The sequence below is a fragment of the Myxocyprinus asiaticus genome, chromosome 3 (assembly GCF_019703515.2).
Source record: "Myxocyprinus asiaticus isolate MX2 ecotype Aquarium Trade chromosome 3, UBuf_Myxa_2, whole genome shotgun sequence".
In the NCBI taxonomy this organism is placed as follows: Eukaryota; Metazoa; Chordata; class Actinopteri; order Cypriniformes; family Catostomidae; genus Myxocyprinus; species Myxocyprinus asiaticus.
In genome coordinates this window covers 38,016,856-38,035,248 of record NC_059346.1, presented here as the reverse complement: position 1 = coordinate 38,035,248, position 18,393 = coordinate 38,016,856, and the positions used below count along the sequence as shown (strand labels likewise).

The window sequence follows — 18,393 nt, the reverse complement described above, 5'->3', positions numbered from 1 at the left end:
ACAAACAAAAAACTGCAATATTGGTTCGGAGGTAACAGCGCAGCCAGTACAGTTAATGACAGTTGATGAGTAGTTAACAATAAGTTAATAATGATGTGCCCCACCAAGTAAAGTCATGACATGATGATCCATTAACAAGTCATCAGTTGATGGTAGTTCATGAGTAGTTAACAATGAGTTAATAATGATGTGCCCCACCAAGTAAAGTCATGACATGATGATGCATTAACAAGTCATGGATTCATGGGTAGTTAATGAGTTTGTAATGATACACATGCACTTAGGTGATCCGTACCATTTTAAACCAGTGAAATAAAGACCAAGATTTTTTAAAGATCTGCTTATTTGAAAATACAATCCACCAGCATATATGACATTAAAAAACACATTTAAAGGGAAAAACACCATTAATGTCAAGAAGAAGAAAAAACAATACTGAAAGTCAAGTGTCAGTCTTCTACCAAGATACTTTAAATGAATTAAATCTCTTTTGAAACATATACAGGCTCAAAAGAAAACCCAAGCATACCTGTTAAGACACACAAGACACTTTTAAATTATTTATAAGGTGTGTTTCATCTCTCTCAATATCTCCTGAAGTCAAATCAGAAATATGCTAAAATACGCTAATATTAGCACTTAGCCTAAAACGTTCAATTAAAATAACAAAATTAATTCAAATACTCCAAATAATGTTGTAAAAATTGATATTATGAACACTCTGGCTTCAATCCTTAATTCAGTCCAACAAAACAACCAATAATTTTTTATTAAAAATGTCAGCATTACCATAAGAAATAGTGGCAAGCAGCCAGCCAACACCTGGAGAGTGCCGCTTCTAAGTGCACCATCAGAAACAAACTCTCCACATACTGTAGTTCCGGGCAGAAATGTAGCGAACTATCTGCACTTGAAATGGATGAAGTTCACTCAATAAATGATTGAATGTTTACATGCACAAATGTCCACAGAAAAAATGAACAAAACAAATTACTATTATTAACAACGAAAATGATCCAACCATTATCATTATTTTTAATTTTTATTTTGAGTACTGATGAAACTCACAAAGTAACTACTTTATTTTAAGAATGTGAAATGTTGGGGGGCCTATGTAGCCCAGTGGTAAAGACGCTGGCTACCACCCCTGCAGTTCGCTAGCTTGAATCCCACGGCATGCTGAGTGACTCCAGCCGGGTCTCCTAAGCAACCAAATTGGCCCAGTTGCTAGGGAGGGTAGAGTCACACAGAGTAACCTCCTTGTGATTGCTATAATGTGGTTCACTCTTGGTGGGGCGCGTGTTGAGTTGTGCGTGGATGCTGCGGTGGGTGGTGTGAAGCCTCCACACACGCTATATCTCCGCGGTAACGTGCTCAACAAGCCACGTGATAAGATGCGTGGGTTGACGGTCACAGACATGGAGGCAACTGAGATTTGTCCTCCACCACCCGGATTGAGGCGAGTCACTACATCACCACAAGGACTTAGAGCACATTGGGAATTGGGCAAACCAAATTGGGAGAAAAAGAGGAGAAAATACCCCCCCCCCAAAACAAGAAAGTGAAATGTCAGAATAATAGTAGAGAGAATTATTTATTTCAGCTTTTATTTCTTTCATCACATTCCCAGTGGGTCAGAAGTTTACACACACCTTGTTAGTATTTAGTAGCATTGACATTAAATTGTTTAACTTGGGTCAAACGTTTTGGGTAGCCTTCAACAAGCTTCTCACAATAAGTTGTTGGAATTTTGGCCCATTCCTCCAGACAAAACTGGTGTAACTGAGTCAGGTTTGTAGGCCTCCTTGCTCGCACGCTTTTTCAGTTCTGCCCACAAATTTTCTATCGGACTGAGGTCAGGGCTTTGTGATTGCCCCTCCAATACCAATTGACTTTGTTGTCCTTAAGCCATTTTGCCACAGCTTTGGAGCTATGCTTGGGGTCATTGTCCATTTGGAAGACCCATTTGCGACTGAGCTTTAACTTCATGGCTGATGTCTTGAGATGTTGCTTCAATAAAGCCACATAATTTTCCTTCCTCATGATGCCATCTATTTTGTGAAGTGCACCAGTCCCTCCTGCAGCAAAGCAGCCCCACAACATGATGCTGTTACCCCCATGCTTCACGGTTGGGATGGTGTTCTTCAGCTTGCAAGCCTCACCCTTTTTCCTCCAAACATAACAATGGTCATTATGGCCAAAAAGTTCAATTTTTGTTTAATCAGACCAGAGGAAATTTCTCCAAAATGTAAGATCTTTGTCTCCATGTGCACTTGCAAACTGTAGTCTGGCTTTTTATGGTGATTTTGGAGCATTGGCTTCTTCCTTGCTGAGCAGCCTTTCAGGTTATGTCGATATAGGACTTGTTTTACTGTGGATATAGATACTTGCCTACCAGTTTCTTCCAGCATCTTCACAAGGCCCTTTGCTGTTGTTCTGGGATTGATTTGCACTTTTCGCACCAAACTATGTTCATCTCTAGGAGACAGAATGTGTCTCTTTCCTGAGCGGTATGATGGCTGTGTGGTCCCATGGTGTTTATACTTGCATACTATTGATTTTACAGATGAACGTGGTACCTTCAGGCATTTGGAAATTGCTCCCAAAGATGAACCAGACTTGTGGAGGTCCACAATTTGTTTTCTGAGGTCTTGGCTGATTTCTTTTGATTTTCCCATGATGTCAAACAAAGAGGCACTGAGTTTGAAGGTAGGCCTTAAAATGCACCCACAAGTACACCTCCAATTCAGTACACCTCCTATCAGAAACTAATTGGCTAATTGTCTAAAGGCTTTACATCATTTTCTGGAATTTTCCAAGCTGCTTAAAGGCATAGTTAACTTAGTGTATGTAAACTTCTGACCCACTGGAATTGTGATATAGTCAATTAAAAGTGAAACAATATGTGAGTAAACAATTGTTGGAAAAATTACTTGTGTCATGCACAAAGTAGATGTCCTAAACGACTTGCGAAAACTATAGTTTGCTAATATTAAATCTGTGGCGTGGTTAAAAAATTTGTTCCCTATTTGTCACTCATTCAACGTTGTGTCGAAGTAGTGACACTAGGGGTCACCCTTGGGAGCCCCAAACACCTCTGATCTTTGAGAAAAGGCCAATGGGAATTGGCAGGTGGAATTTGCTTGCCACTCCCCCGGACATACGGGTATAAAAGAGCTGGCTTGCAACCACTCATTCAGATTTTCTCTTCGGAGCCGAGTGGTTGTGTTCAGCGAGCTGAATTTCTCTGCCGTTCCTTTCACCTCTAATATCCAGTGAAGCTGTTGGATTTATGGCACATTACAGCAGTTTCTCCCCCTCTTGCACCGGCGTTGTGCAGAGAACGCCTCTGGGTGCTTCAGCGGCTAAAAGAGTATATTCTTTCCTCACAAAGAGTATATTTTCCTACTAAAAGAGTGGCACTTACAAAGCGTCTTTTTCAAGATGCCTTTTCGTTTGTGTATTATTCCTGGTTTCGGTCGCTATCTCTCCGCTTCTGACAGCCACGATCGCTGTCTCACATGTTTGGGTGCTTCCCACGTGGAGACATCTTTCGTGGATGGTTTGTGTCCTCATTGCGAGAACATGACCATGGCAATGATGCAGTCACGGCATTCTTTCCTCAGAGGGAAAGCCACCCAGCGGCTCCCCACCACGGTCCTTCTACCTCACGAGGTCACGTCGGTTAGCACTGGGAGCGATTTGGGGACCCCAATGGAAGCTGCTCCGCCGGGTATGCCCCCGCGGACCTCCCATTCCCCAACACGCTCATTCGTCCTGGTCGAGTTCCGGGATGAGACCGCCAGCTCATCTCAGGATGAGTTTGCGGTCTCATTCGGGGCTCGCGAAGAGGATGAGTTGTCAATAGCAGCGTCGGAGAGCGGGCTCATCCAGTCCGAGGCGGAGGACTCAGCTGGGCTCCCACCCTTGGGTGTGGTAGCCAAGTTACAGGCTGATGCGGAGCTGGTGGCCATGCTTGCCCGGGCGGCTGCGAGCTCCTACGGTGGGTATATGGAGCCAGGTAAGTGCTTCGATGTCCCCAGACTCAGCATGGCCACGAGTTCGGGGCTCGAGCCCCCCCAACGTTCCAGTACGCCCAATGTGATTGTCTCCTTGGTCCCCCTCGCCCGCAGTTTGGGGGCATCCTTCTACGGAAGGACGTGATAGAGCCTGTCCCTTCAGCCGAGATGAGGAAGGGGTTTTACAGCCCCTACTTCATCGTACCCAAAAAGGCGGTGGGTTGCGGCCAATCTTGGACCTGCAAGTTCTGAACCGGGCCTTGCACAGACTCCCGTTCAAGATGCTGACGCAAAAACGCATTTTAGCGAGCATCTGACATCAAGATTGGTTTGCAGCAGTAGACCTGAAAGACGCGTACTTCCACGTCTCGGTTTTACCTCGACACAGGCTTTTCCTATGGTTTGCTTTCAACGGCCGGGCATACCAGTACAAAGTCCTCCCCTTCGGTCTGTCCCTGTCACCTCGTGCCTTCACGAAAGTCGCAGAGGCAGCCCTTGCCCCGTTAAGGGAAGTGGGCATTCGCATCCTCAACTATCTTGACGACTGGCTGATTCTAGCTCACTCGTTGTGTGCGCACAGGGACCTGGTGCTCAGGCACCTCAGCCGGTTGGGGCTTTGGGTCAACTGGGAAAAGAGCAAGCTCTCCCCGGTTCAGAGCATCTCTTTTCTCGGCATGGAGTTAGACTCAGTCTCGATGATGGCGCGCCTCTCGAGCGAGCGCACACAGTCGGTGCTGAACTGTCTGAGAGCGTTCAGACGGAAAACGGCAGTCCCACTGAAACTATTTCAGAGGCACCTGGGGCATATGGCGTCCTCAGCGGCGGTCACGCCGCTCGGGTTGATGCATATGAGACCGCTTCAGCACTGGCTTCAGACTCGAGTCCCGAGATGGGCATGGTGCCACGGGGCACACCGCGTGCTCGTCATGCTGGTCTGCCACCGTTTGTTCAGCCCTTGGACCTACCTAGCATTTCTACGGGCAGGGGTTCCCCTAGAGCAGGTCTCCAGGCACGTCGTGGTTACAACGGACGCCTCCAAGCGTGGCTGGGGCGCCGTGTGCAATGGCTCATCCCCTCGTGGGACCTCTCTGTGGTCCTTCGGGGCCTACAGGGAGCTCCATTCGAGCCCCTGGAGTCAGTTGAGCTAAAGGCACTCTCTTTGAAGACTGCCCTCCTGACTCCGCTCACTTCCATTAAGAGGGTAGGGGACCCGCAGGCATACTCAGGCAGTGAAACGTGCCTGGAGTTCGGTCCGGGCTACTCTCACGTGATCCTGAGACCCCGACCGGGCTATGTGCCCGTTTAGGGATCAGGTGGTGAACCTGCAAGCGCTGCCTCAGGAGGAGACAGACCCAGCTTGATCGCATGCAGAGCCTTAGCTCCAAGCAGCTCTTTGTCTGCTTTGGTGGACAGCGGAAAGGGAGCGCTGTCTCCAAACAGAGGATCGCCCACTGGGTCATTGACGCCATCACTATGGCATATCACGCCCAGGATATGCCGCCCCCCTTGGAGCTACGAGCCCACTCTACTAGGAGTGTGGCGACCTCCTGGGCCCTGACCAATGGCGCCTCTTTAGCAGACATCTGCAGAGCAGTGGGCTGAGCAACACCCAACACATTTGCGAGGTTTTACAATCTCCGGGTTGAGCCGGTCTCGTCACGTGTGTTGTCAGGTATGAGCAGGTAAGTTCCGGGACAGCTGGCCGGGTGTACCGCTTGCGCATAGCGCCTTTCCCCTCCCCGAGGTGAAGACGTGCGCTTTGACTCCCAGTCGTGTTCACAAAGTTGTGAACCTTGGATGACCTTCCTCATTAGCCCTGTGGCAGGCGGGTTTTCGGAGAAACTTGCTGCCGGCCCAGTACGGTTGCTAACTAGGCCCTGTGCTGGGGTAGGTGCTCCACATGTGCTGGTTGCCCGTAGGTAACCCCGTGTGATGTATCTTCCGCAAAATGGTTTCCCTGTTGGTAAACCGCGTCTTCCTTGGGCAGAGGTCCCTCTGCCCCTTGTCATCATGTTTGTAGAGCTCCTCCCCCCTCAGGTAGGACCTACCATGGGACTTCTCCACATGAGATACTTCCGACAAAACTCGGTAAGACCATGTGACGTATTTCCACTCAAATACCCCCCTCCGGGCGGGGTGTGGTCTCCGCGGTGTCCTCCCCTTTGGAGGGACACCCCCTGACATGGACCACTATATGGCCCCCAGCTGAACGATTTCGTTCTTTTTGGGGAGAAAAAAGGAGAAGAGGCCACGGCTGGGTCAGCCGGTCCCTATTTTTGGGCAGTCAACTCATCCCCGAGGTGCAGGGGACCGTGTGACACCTGTAAGAGCATTGGGGGAGTTTACGTGACAGCCGGGTGCGCTGGCTACGAGGCACACAAGGTCTGCCCGTCTCGCACCGCCAGTCCACGTAACACAGTTCAGTTAGTCGTTCTATTTTGTATAGGGTCCCCTAGTGTCACTACATCGACACAATGTTGAGTGAGTGACAGATAGGGAACATCCTGGTTACTTTCGTAACCTCCATTCCCTGATGGAGGGAACGAGACGTTGTGTCCCTCCTGCCACAACACTGAACTGCCCGCTGAAATGGCCGGGACCTTGTCTCGGCTCCTCAGCACAAAACCTGAATGAATGGTTGCAAGCCAGCTCCATGTATGTCCGGGGGAGTGGCATGCAAATTCCACTCGCCAATTCCCATTGGCCTTTTCTCAAAGATCAGAGGTATTTGGGGCTCCCAGGGTGACCCCTAGTGTCACTACATTGACACAACTTCTCGTTCCCTCCATCAGGGAACGGAGGTTACGAAAGTAACCAGGACATTTTAGTGACTTCAACCTAAATGTATGTAAACTTCTGACTTCAACTGTAAATTAGAATTTAAATTGCACGCTTTCAATGTGGACTTTTATGCCACTCTATTTTGACTTAAGAAAATGGCAACTCACTTGTAGAGTACAGATCTATTGTGAAGTGGAATCATCTGATCAATGAAGTATCCAGGATACAGCACTGAAATCCCAATGAGCCTCTGAACAATGAGCTGTGGTTGAAAGAGGTACTGGCATTCTTCGTGAAGACCCTGAATAAAAAGAAGGAGAAAAAAGCAGGAAAGAGCGAGATTAGTTACATGCACTTCTCCATAGCCTAAATCCTCTCTAGACCTCTAAAATACAATATCACAGCACATTCACAACAAAAATGTATGTACATGTCATGATATGGAAATACACATGGAGATTATTTTCCCACTGAGAGAGCCTTGTGATCTCTTCAAATGGAGAGAAATTGTCATTGCATTTGCATCACCTTTGATCGTTGTCATGTTGTCTTGTGATATTGCTTATGCCCAACTGCACAACAACTCCCACCTTAGACACTGGAGAAAAAGATCAAACACTAGCTTGGATCACCCATGTCACATATCTAAGTTAGCATTTTAAAAACCACATGAAGAGGCATGCATTGCAATGTATTTGTCTTTTTAATGTGAAATCTTTGCAGATTTTGATCGAAAGGAGCAATAATGTGTGTATTGTTACTGATATTTCAAAATGAGTATTTGCTGAATTGAAGCAACTTGCATATATCAGATACATCAGGCTTTTGAGGTATTATATTGCAGTCATGTCCGCTACATTAAACTCAGAGCTTTGAAAATACGTGGAGATTCTTTTTCCACTAAGAGAGCCTTGTGATCTCTTCAAATGGAGAGAAATTGTCATTGCATTTGCATCACCTTTGATCGTTGTCATGTTGTCTTGTCATATTGCTTATGCCCAACTCCCACCTTAGACATTGGAAAAAAAGATCAAACACTAGCTTGGATCACCCATGTCACATATCCAATTAGCATTTTAAAAACCACATAAAGAGATGTGCATATTATCCAGTGGTGGACAGTAACAAAGTATTTTTACTTCATTACTGTACTTAAGTACATTTTCAAGTATCTGTACTTTTACTGAGTATTTTTATATTGGGAAAATTGTACTTTTACTCCACTACATTCTGAAGCAAAATATCATACTTTTACTGCACTACATTATAGAAATATATGTTACTCATTACTTCAAAGTGGAAAAAATAAAAAATAAATAAAATAATAAAGACGGGCGCCAGATAGCAAGACAGTCAGCGCATAGCGCAGCTTTCAACTGGCTGATTCACCTTGAACGCTTCTGTTAGGTAGCGTACCTACTTGGCAGTCCTCAGTTTACTGCCAAAATGGCAACAGTTCAGCAGCACCCTTGGCCTTATTTAAAAGATTTATTTGAGCTGCTTGAAATAAAAAAAGGACAGTGTTGTCTTTAAATGTCTCCTCTGCCTGCCCAGTCTGCATCGAATTTGAGGAAACACATCGAGGTAAGACCATTTTTCACATTTTAAACCTAGGTATTAGCTAGATACTAATAATACTAATATACTATACTATACTAAGATACTAATAACCTGTTTGCTTCTATCTGGTAGACATAGACATAGTTTAAGTATTTGGTTGTTTTAAGGACCTTTGTATCCTATATTTGTGCTTAATCATAATATTCGTGCTTAATTATATGTCATTGAAAGGTCTTTGATATTTGGTAAATGTTACAATAATCTCTCAATGTGTATCAGTAGTGAACATCAAAACAAGCAAAAATCAAAACAAGGCCTTGTTTCCCAATAATGATTGATCTTAGCGGTTAAGAGCGTTTTCTATGAGCAACTTTATGAATGTTCATTTTTTTGGAATGCCCAATTCCCAATGTGCTTTTAAGTCCTTGTGGTCATGTAGTGATTTGCCTCAGTCTAGGTGGTGGAGGACAAATCCCAGTTGCCTCTGTGTCTGAGACCGTCAACCTGCGCATCTTATCATGTGGCTTGTTTAGTGTGTTGCCATGGAGACATAGTGCGTGTGGAGGCTTCATGCCATCCATGCTCAACTCACCATGTGCCCCACCAAGAATGAACCACATTATAGCGACCACGAGGAGTTTACCCCATGTGACTCTACCCTCCCTAGCAACTGGGCCAATCTGGTTGCTTAGGAGACCTGGCTGGAGTCACTCAGCATGCCCTTGGATTTGAACTAGCAAGCTAGCGAACTCCAGGGGTGGTAGCCAGTGTATTTTACCACTGAGCTACCCAGGCCCCCTTTATGAACGTTCATTATATTTTACGTGCGTTTCCCAAAACTGCACTTAACATGAATGTGCGAGGACACGCTTTAAGTGCTACTTAAGAGAGTCGCTGTCCATAAACGTGAAGTGCTGAAATGTGACCGTATAGTGCTGCTCGTCATTGTAACTTTATTATATTTGTGCGTAACTTTAAAAACGTTTGTAATTTTGCTCACTGGAATTATTTAAAAATATTTTCTTAAATGTACAACTTAATTCACCACATAACTGCATTTTGTTTTGCAATCGTTTTGTGCAGAACTATATATTTATTTTACACAATCACTGCTTCGTTCATCAGATGTGCATTTTAATATTTTGTTTTCAAAACTTGCTCTGGGACGAGATTAAAGCTTCCAGGATCAGTGAAGACAACGGAAGCCCTAAGTATGGTCCTGCTAATGACAAGCATTAATTGAATATAACAAGATTCACTGTGTTATTGCGGAGCGCAATATAAAGAGATGCGTGGAAGCAGCGCTTTAGGGAAATTCACCAATCAAAGGGAGATCTGCTCTTTACTCCCAAAAGTGATAATGGTAACAGCAATGCTACACAACATGTGCGGTACTACACAATAGTGGTGCGGGCGAGAGTGCCCTTAGGTGTCAGAGAGGAAGAGGAAACGAGTATAAGGAGCCAATATACTGTACGGACGACTTTCATGCACGGCATCAAGTTATTGACCTTTTTCCTTCTCTCTCTGATTGTAATTTTTACAGTTCTCTGCAACAGTCATGCCCCAACTTTGTTACCAACTATTCCACAAATAACTTTATTTGTTAACTTATTCATTTATCTGTTCACCCAATATTGACTAACCATTTTCTGCATTTATTATTATTATTATTATTATCCTCGTCAGTTAAAAACAATAATAAAATAAAATGTATGTATACTGATATTAAATGAGCATAAAGTGTAGCTATATGTATTTAAATTGTATCAGGTGTAATTTCGAGTTTGTTTTGCAGGTGTCTGCATAAGTATGTGTCCTTACAATGTTCTTAGTGCCGTACGATTACTCCAGAGCACTCGTAAATCTACAAGCCTTTTCAAGTACTACTTAAGTTGGGAAACAGGCCGCAAAACTAAGATGAATCGTAAGATGGATTCTACGATCTACTTAGGCTTATGATGCTTTTGGGAAACGAGACCCAGGAGTTTATGCACACCTTTGTTTTATTGTGTACTGGTGATGCACAAATTTTTGCATTTAGAGAATACCGGTGGATTACCATATATTTACTTAACCCTATAATGCTGCACATATTATATTTGATAGCCTATTTGTTACGGAAATATAAATCATTTCCAAAATTGCTGCCATCATATTGCAATGTACAGGTGCATCTCAATAAATTAGAATGTCGTGGAAAAGTTCATTTATTTCAGTAATTCAACTCAAATTGTGAAACTTGTGTATTAAATAAATTCAATGCACACAGACTGAAGTAGTTTAAGTCTTTGGTTCTTTTAATTGTGATGATTTTGGCTCACATTTAACAAAAACCCACCAATTCACTATCTCAAAAAATTAGAATACATCATAAGACCAATAAAAAAAAAAACATTTTTAGTGAATTGTTGGCCTTCTGGAAAGTATGTTCATTTACTGTATATGTACTCAATACTTGGTAGGGGCTCCTTTTGCTTTAATTACTGCCTCAATTCGGCGTGGCATGGAGGTGATCAGTTTGTGGCACTGCTGAGGTGGTATGGAAGCCCAGGTTTCTTTGACAGTGGCCTTCAGCTCATCTGCATTTTTTGGTCTCTTGTTTCTCATTTTCCTCTTGACAATACCCCATAGATTCTCTATGGTCTGTTGAGTTTGCTGGCCAGTCAAGCACACCAACACCATGGTCATTTAACCAGCTTTTGGTGCTTTTGGCAGTGTGGGCAGGTGCCAAATCCTGTTGGAAAATGAAATCAGCATCTTTAAAAAGCTGGTCAGCAGAAGGAAGCATGAAGTGCTCCAAAATGTCTTGGTAAACGGGTGCAGTGACTTTGGTTTTCAAAAAACACAATGGACCAACACCAGCAGATGACATTGCAACCCAAATCATCACAGACTGTGGAAACTTAACACTGGACTTCAAGCAACTTGGGCTATGAGCTTCTCCACCCTTCCTCCAGACTCTAGGACCTTGGTTTCCAAATGAAATACAAAACTTGCTCTCATCTGAAAAGAGGACTTTGGACCACTGGGCAACAGTCCAGTTCTTCTTCTCCTTAGCCCAGGTAAGACGCCTCTGACGTTGTCTGTGGTTCAGGAGTGGCTTAACAAGAGGAATACAACAACTTTAGCCAAATTCCTTGACACGTCTGTGTGTGGTGGCTCTTGATGCCTTGACCCCAGCCTCAGTCCATTCCTTGTGAAGTTCACCCAAATTCTTGAATCGATTTTGCTTGACAATCCTCATAAGGCTGCGGTTCTCTCGGCTGGTTGTGCATCTTTTTCTTCCACACTTTTTCCTTCCACTCAACTTTCTGTTAACATGCTTGGATACAGCACTCTGTGAACAGCCAGCTTCTTTGGCAATGAATGTTTGTGGCTTACCCTCCTTGTGAAGGGTGTCAATGATTGTCTTCTGGACAACTGTCAGATCAGCAGTCTTCCCCATGATTGTGTAGCCTAGTGAACCAAACTGAGAGACTATTTTGAAGGCTCAGGAAACCTTTGCAGGTGTTTTGAGTTGATTAGCTGATTGGCATGTCACCATATTCTAATTTTTTGAGATAGTGAATTGGTGGGTTTTTGTTAAATGTCAGCCAAAATCATCACAGTTAAAAGAACCAAAGACTTAAACTACTTCAGTCTGTGTGCATTGAATTTATTTAATACACGAGTTTCACAATTTGAGTTGAATTACTGAAATAAATGAACTTTTCCACGACATTCTAATTTATTGAGATGCACCTGTATTTATCTTTTTAATGTGAAATCTTTGCAGATTTTGATTAAAAGGAACAATAATGTGTGTATTGTTACTGAGATTTCAAAATGAGTATTTTCTGAATTGAAGCAACTTGTGCATTATTTTTATAGAGAAATCATACTGAAATGCATACAGTATATCTGAAACATCAGGCTTTTGAGATATTACATTATTCATGTCTGCTACAATAAACTCAGAGCTTTGAATATAATTATATATTTGATTAGAATTATATCATTTAATATAATCCATAACTTTATAATATTATATAATCCATGACATGCTAATGTTCATCATGTCATGACTTTACTTGGTGGGGCACATCAGTATTAACTCATTGTTAACTACTCAAACTGTCATTACATTACTGTAACGTTGGTGTCTAGGAGTGGAAGGGAGGAGACGGAATCTTTAAAATCCTTTAATTATAAAATGCTGGAGTGGAACAAACAATAGAGCTAACTTCACTAAATCACAAAACAAGGAAACACTTAAACTCAACGCAACACTTCAAGGACTGACAAATGACTGAACAAAACTAGAGAGTATTTATACACAAAACTAATGAGGGAATGGAAGGCAGATGAGGATGACGATGAACAGATGGAAGTGATTAGGGCAGTGAATTCTGGGAAATGTAATGCAGGAGAAAACTTCAAAATAAGAGTCTTTGAAGAACATGGAGACGGACTGTGATACTACTACTACCACCACCACCACCACCACCTTTTAAAGGGTGACTCCTGGTGCCCAAAAACGGATGAGGGTAGGGTGACGCAGAAGATGAAGGATCCAAGGAGGTTGATCAGGAGGCCTGGGAGGCGGCCACAGGGCAAGGACTGGGTCCGGAGGTGGAACCGCTGGAGGAGGAGACTCTGGGGAAGTGGGCAGAAGACTGAGGGTGGAGCCGTGGAAGATTCTGAGGGCGGAGCCAAGGAAGGAGGAGCTGAGGAAGAAGCCAAGGAAGGCAGAGCCAGGAAAGGCTCGAGGGGCGGAGACATGGAAGGCAGAGTCATGGGAGGCTCGAGGGATAGAGCCATGGAATGCGGAATTATGAGAGGATCGAGGGAAGAGTCCATGGAAGGCTAGGGGCTGAGAGATGGGGAAGAGTACAGGCAGAGACTGGGGATCGACCTCCGTGGTTGCGAGCATGGGCAGAGACTGGGGAACGACCGCCGTGGTCGCGAGCATGGGCAGAGACTGGGGAACGACCGCCGTGGTCGCGAGCATGGGCAGAGACTGGGGAACGACCGCCGTGGTCGCGAGCATGGGCAGAGACTGGGGAGAAGGTGTCCTTTTCCTTCTTCTGGCCAACAGGGAGCGTGGATATGGGGACGGTCAAGGCTACAGGCACTGGCTCTGGGACGGTCGAGGCTACAGGCACTGGCTCTGGGATGGTAACCGTGGCCGGCATGGGCACTGGTTGTGGCCTGGGGTTCCCACCATAAGTCACAGCATATGGGGGAAATGCAACCTCTGTGGTCGCTACCACTGACTGCGGCAGGGAATCGACCACCGGAATCCCCCCCAAAATGTAGGGGAATTGTATGGAGAGGAGTTACCTTGGAGATAAGGGGTGTGGAAGGTGCGGAGACAGGGGCCGTGGAAGAAGTCAACTCCTGTATTAAACATGATGTGTGAAGGGTAATGGATATTCAGGGTGGCTAGGATGTAATTCGCCAAGGGAAGATCTTCCACCTCCGGAAGTGCTGTGAAAGTTTAATCCCATTCCATAAATGGGCTTGAGGTATATGTCTGGAATTGATGTCGAAGCAGAGAGGTGAAGGAACTTGGTTGTGAATTCCAAGAGGGGAAGATCCTGCCTGAACAGCTCCAAGAACGACTCTGATGGCTCTGACGTTGGTGTCTAGGTGTGGAAGAGAGAAGATGCAGGAATGGAATCTTTAAATCCTTTAATTATAAACGCTGGAGTGGAATAAATGCTGGAGTGGAACAAATGATAGAGCTAACTTCACTAAATGACAAAACAAGGAAACACTTCACAAAACAACACTTCACAAAACAACACATAAACTCAACACAACACTTCAAGGACTGACAAATGACTGAACAAAACTAGATGGTATTTATACACAGAAAACTAATGAGGGAATGGAAGGTGGATGAGGATGACGATGAACAGATGGTAGTGATTAGGGCAGTGAATTCTGGGAAATGTAGTGCAGGGGAAAACTTCAAAATAAGAATCCTTGAAGAACATGATGGAGACAGACTGTGACAATTACATTCATGTATTTATGCAGTCTGCTGTAATTTTAAGGATCTCATTGTTCACATTACAAGTTATTATGATGTCATCCTACTATATACTCCTGAGATCTTTTTTTTTTACAATTTCACTTTTATATATATATATATATATATATATATATATATATATATATATATATATATATATATATATACAGACACTGGTGGCCAAAAGTTTGGAATAATGTACAGATTTTGCTGTTTCGGAAGGAAATTGGTACTTTAATTCACCAAAGTGGCATTCAACTGATCACAAAGTATAGTCAGGACATTACCATCACTATTTGAAAGAAGTAATTTTTGATCAAATCTAGACAGGCCCCATTTCCAGCAGCCATCACTCCAACACCTTATCCTTGAGTAATCATGCTAAATTGCTAATTTGGTACTAGAAAATCACTTGCAATTATATTAAACGCAGTTGAAAGCTATCTGGTTTGTAAAATGAAGCTTAACACTGTCTTTGTAGAAAGAGATATGGAAGGCCAGATGTACAATTAAACGAGAATAAGTACATCAGAGTCTCTAGTTTGAGAAATAGATGTCTCACATGTCCTCAGCTGACAGCTTCATTGAATTCTACCCACTCAACACCAGAGGTGCAGGCCTTATGGGAAGAATTGCAAAGAAAAAGCCAATTTTGAAACAGAAAAACAAAAAGAAAAGGTTAGAGTGGGCAAAGAAACAGACATTGGACAACAGATAATTGGAAAAGAGTGTTATGGATCTTAACCCCACTGAGCTTATGTGGGATCAGCTAGACTGTAAGGTGTGTGAGAAGTGCCCGACAAGACAGCCACATCTATGGCAAGTGTGTAGTGGACTAAAGCACATGGGGGGGAGGGGGGGTGTGGTGGTGTAGTGGACTAAAGCACATGGGGGGGTGTGGTGGTGTAGTGGACTAAAGCACATAACTGGTAATCAGAAGGCTGCCGGTTCAATCCCCACAGCCATTGTGTCCTTGAGCAAGGCACTTAACTCCAGGTTGCTCCAGGGGGATTGTCCCTGTAATAAGTACACTGTAAGTTGCTTTGGATAAAAGTGTCTGCCAAAATGCATAAATGTAAATATACACACTGATCAGCCACAGCATTAAAACCACCTGCCTAATATTGTGTAGGTCCCCCTTGTGCTGCCAAAACATTGCCAACCAGCTATTCTTCTCACCACAATTGTACAGTGCAGTTATCTGAGTTACCATAGACTTTGTCAGTTTGAACCAGTCTGGCTATTCTCTGCTGACCTCTCTCATCAGCAAGGCACTGCTGCTCACCTGGATGTTTTTTGTTTTTGGCATCATTCTGTGTAAATTCTAGAGACTGTTGTGTGTGAAAATCCCAGGAGATCAGCAGTTACAGAAATACTCAAACCAGCCCATCTGGCACAAACAATCATCCAAGCAATTATCTAATCAGCCAATCATGTGTGGCAGCAGAATGGTAAAAACATTTTATCTCAGTGATTTGGAGCGTGGCATGATTGTTTGTGCCTGATGGGCAGGTTTGAGTATTTCTGTAACTGCTGATCTCCTGGGATTTTCACACACAACATTCTCTAGAATTTATTCAGAATAGTGCCAAAAATAAATAAATAAATAGTGCAAAAAAAAATAAATAAATAAATAAATAAAAAAAAAATAATCCAGTGAGCGGCAGTTCTGTGGATAGAAAAGCCTTGTTGATGAGAGAGGTCAACAGAGAATGGCCAGACTTGTTCAAACTGACAAAGTCTAATGTAACTCAGATAACCACTCTGTACAATTGTGGTGAGAAGAATAGCATCTCAGAATACTATGTGGTTTTAATGTTGTGGCTGATCAGTTAATATATAGTTGCATTTGATGTGCTGAATTGTAATTCTATAGACCAAGGAGAGGAAGTTGGCATGGCCAAACTCAAATTCAGTTCTGTGGCATGTATGGACTAAGAGAAAATTGTCTAATAAAAGTCCTATATAAAAATTAATTGTTGGATCTCAGGAGGATAATGACTTTTAAAGCCTGATATATCAAATATGATCCAAAAATTAAAACAATCCCATATTCATATATAGGGTTGAAAAAAACAGCTCCATTAAAATACAAATAAAAATAATTTTCTGACTTATGTCAGGCTTTATATTGCTAACATTTCTATAGAGAGATTTATAATTCATGTTCATTTTTTACTAAATTATGTGCTCCAATTAGTTTTCTGTGGTAAAATTCTCTATGATGTGTTGTGATTACAGTGCGAAACACGCCCAAACATCTCAGAATAGGAGATACCAAACTTGTCACTCAGAGGACTATTGATCATTCAGTGCTGAACTTTGTGATCCAGATTCTCCAGCCATTTAGTGTGGTGGATCATCCTGCATTCCAAGTCCTTTTACAAGACCTTCAACTTAATTCCTCTCTCATGTCAAGGACCACATTAGGACGCAAGATTGATGAAGTTTCAATTGACATGAAGAGACATCTAAAACACACAATGAAAACAAAAAAAAATAACTTCAGTTTTTAACTGCAGTATAAGTGTGGTAAATTGGACGCAGTATTACTGCAGTACAGGAAACTGCAGGAATACTGCGTCCAAATTACCACACTTGTACTGCAGTACAAGGTGGAGGGGGACAGCCACCCCTCCAGCCTCTCCTGCAGGAAGGAAAGCACCGCCCTGACTGCGCATCTCTGGGGGTGTTCGCGTCAAGAAGAACACCACTTAGCGAACAGACATCACTTCAAGGCATACAGGCGCCTCGAAGAGGGAGCCCTAGCCTGAGTGATCGTGTCTACCACCACGGGTGGTAGGCCACTTAGGTCTTCCATGTCCAGTCCAAGGGCCAGATGTGGAGATTCCAGAGGTCTGGTTGTGGGTGCCAGATGGTGCCCCGTTCCTGAGAAAGAAGGTCCTTCCTCAGGGGAATTCGCTGTTGGGGCTGTCATGAGGAGTGTGAGGTCCGAGAACCTAGTCTGGGTGGGCCAATAGGGTGCAACTAGGACAACCTGCTCCTCGTCCTCCCTGACCTTGCACAGGGTCTGTGCAAGTAGGCTCACTGGGGGGAATGCATACTTGCATAGTCCCGGGGCCAGCTGTGTGCCAGAGCGTCTGTGCCAAGGGGAGCCTCGGTCAGGGCGTACCAGAGCGGGCAGTGGAAAGAATCCCGAGAAGCGAACAGGTCTACCTGCGCTTGACCGAATCGACTCCAAATCAGCTGGACCACCTGGGGGTGGAGTCTCCACTCTCCCGCTGAGCGTGACCTGCCACGACAGCACGTCCGCAGCGCTGTTGAGGTCACCCGGGATGTGAGTGGCTCGCAACGACTTGAGTCGCTGCTGATTCCAGAGGAGGAGACAGCGGGCGAGTTGCGACATGCGACGGAAGCGCAAGCCACCTTGGCGGTTGATGTATGCTACCGTCGCCGTGTTGTCTGTCTGGACCAACACGTGCTTGCCCTGGATCAACGGCCAAAGCCTCGCAGGGCGAGCAACACTGCCAACACAGCACAGTCGCGGCCCAGTCCAGGAGCCGGCAGCTGCATGCCTGTTGCACACGGCGCCCCAGCCGGACTTGGAGGCGTCTGTCGTGATGACGACTCGCCTGGAGACCTGCTCTAGGGGAACCCCTGCCCATAGAAATGCCAGGTCCGTCCAAGGGCTGAACAAGCGGCGACAGATCGGCGTGATGACCACGTGATGTGCCCCATGGCGCCATGCCCATCTCGGGACTCGAGTCTGAAGCCAGTGCTGAAGCGGTCTCATATGCATCAGCCCGAGTGGAGTGACCACTGGTGAGGACACCATATGCCGCAGGAGCCTCTGAAATTGCTTCAGTGGGACCGCCGTTCTCTGCCTGAACAATTTCAGGAAATTCAGCATTGACTGTGCGTGCTCGCTCGTGAGGCGCGCCATTTATCGAGACTGAGTCTAACTCCAACCACAGAAAAGAGATGCTCTGAACTGGGGAGAGCTTGCTCTTTTCCCAGTTGTCCCGAAGCCCCAGTCGGCTGAGGTGCCTG

General features: G+C 44.5%; 1 protein-coding gene across 1 annotated transcript in view; it reads right to left on the bottom strand.

Moving 5' to 3' along the window:
* LOC127424495 (transmembrane protein 8B-like) overlaps positions 1 to 18,393 on the bottom strand; it is a 251,801-nt gene that overhangs the window by 123,774 nt on the left and 109,634 nt on the right. The window contains exon 4 of the mRNA XM_051669777.1: positions 6,968 to 7,101. Coding sequence (XP_051525737.1) covers positions 6,968 to 7,101 — 134 coding nt within the window. The remainder of the gene's footprint in view (positions 1 to 6,967; positions 7,102 to 18,393) is intronic.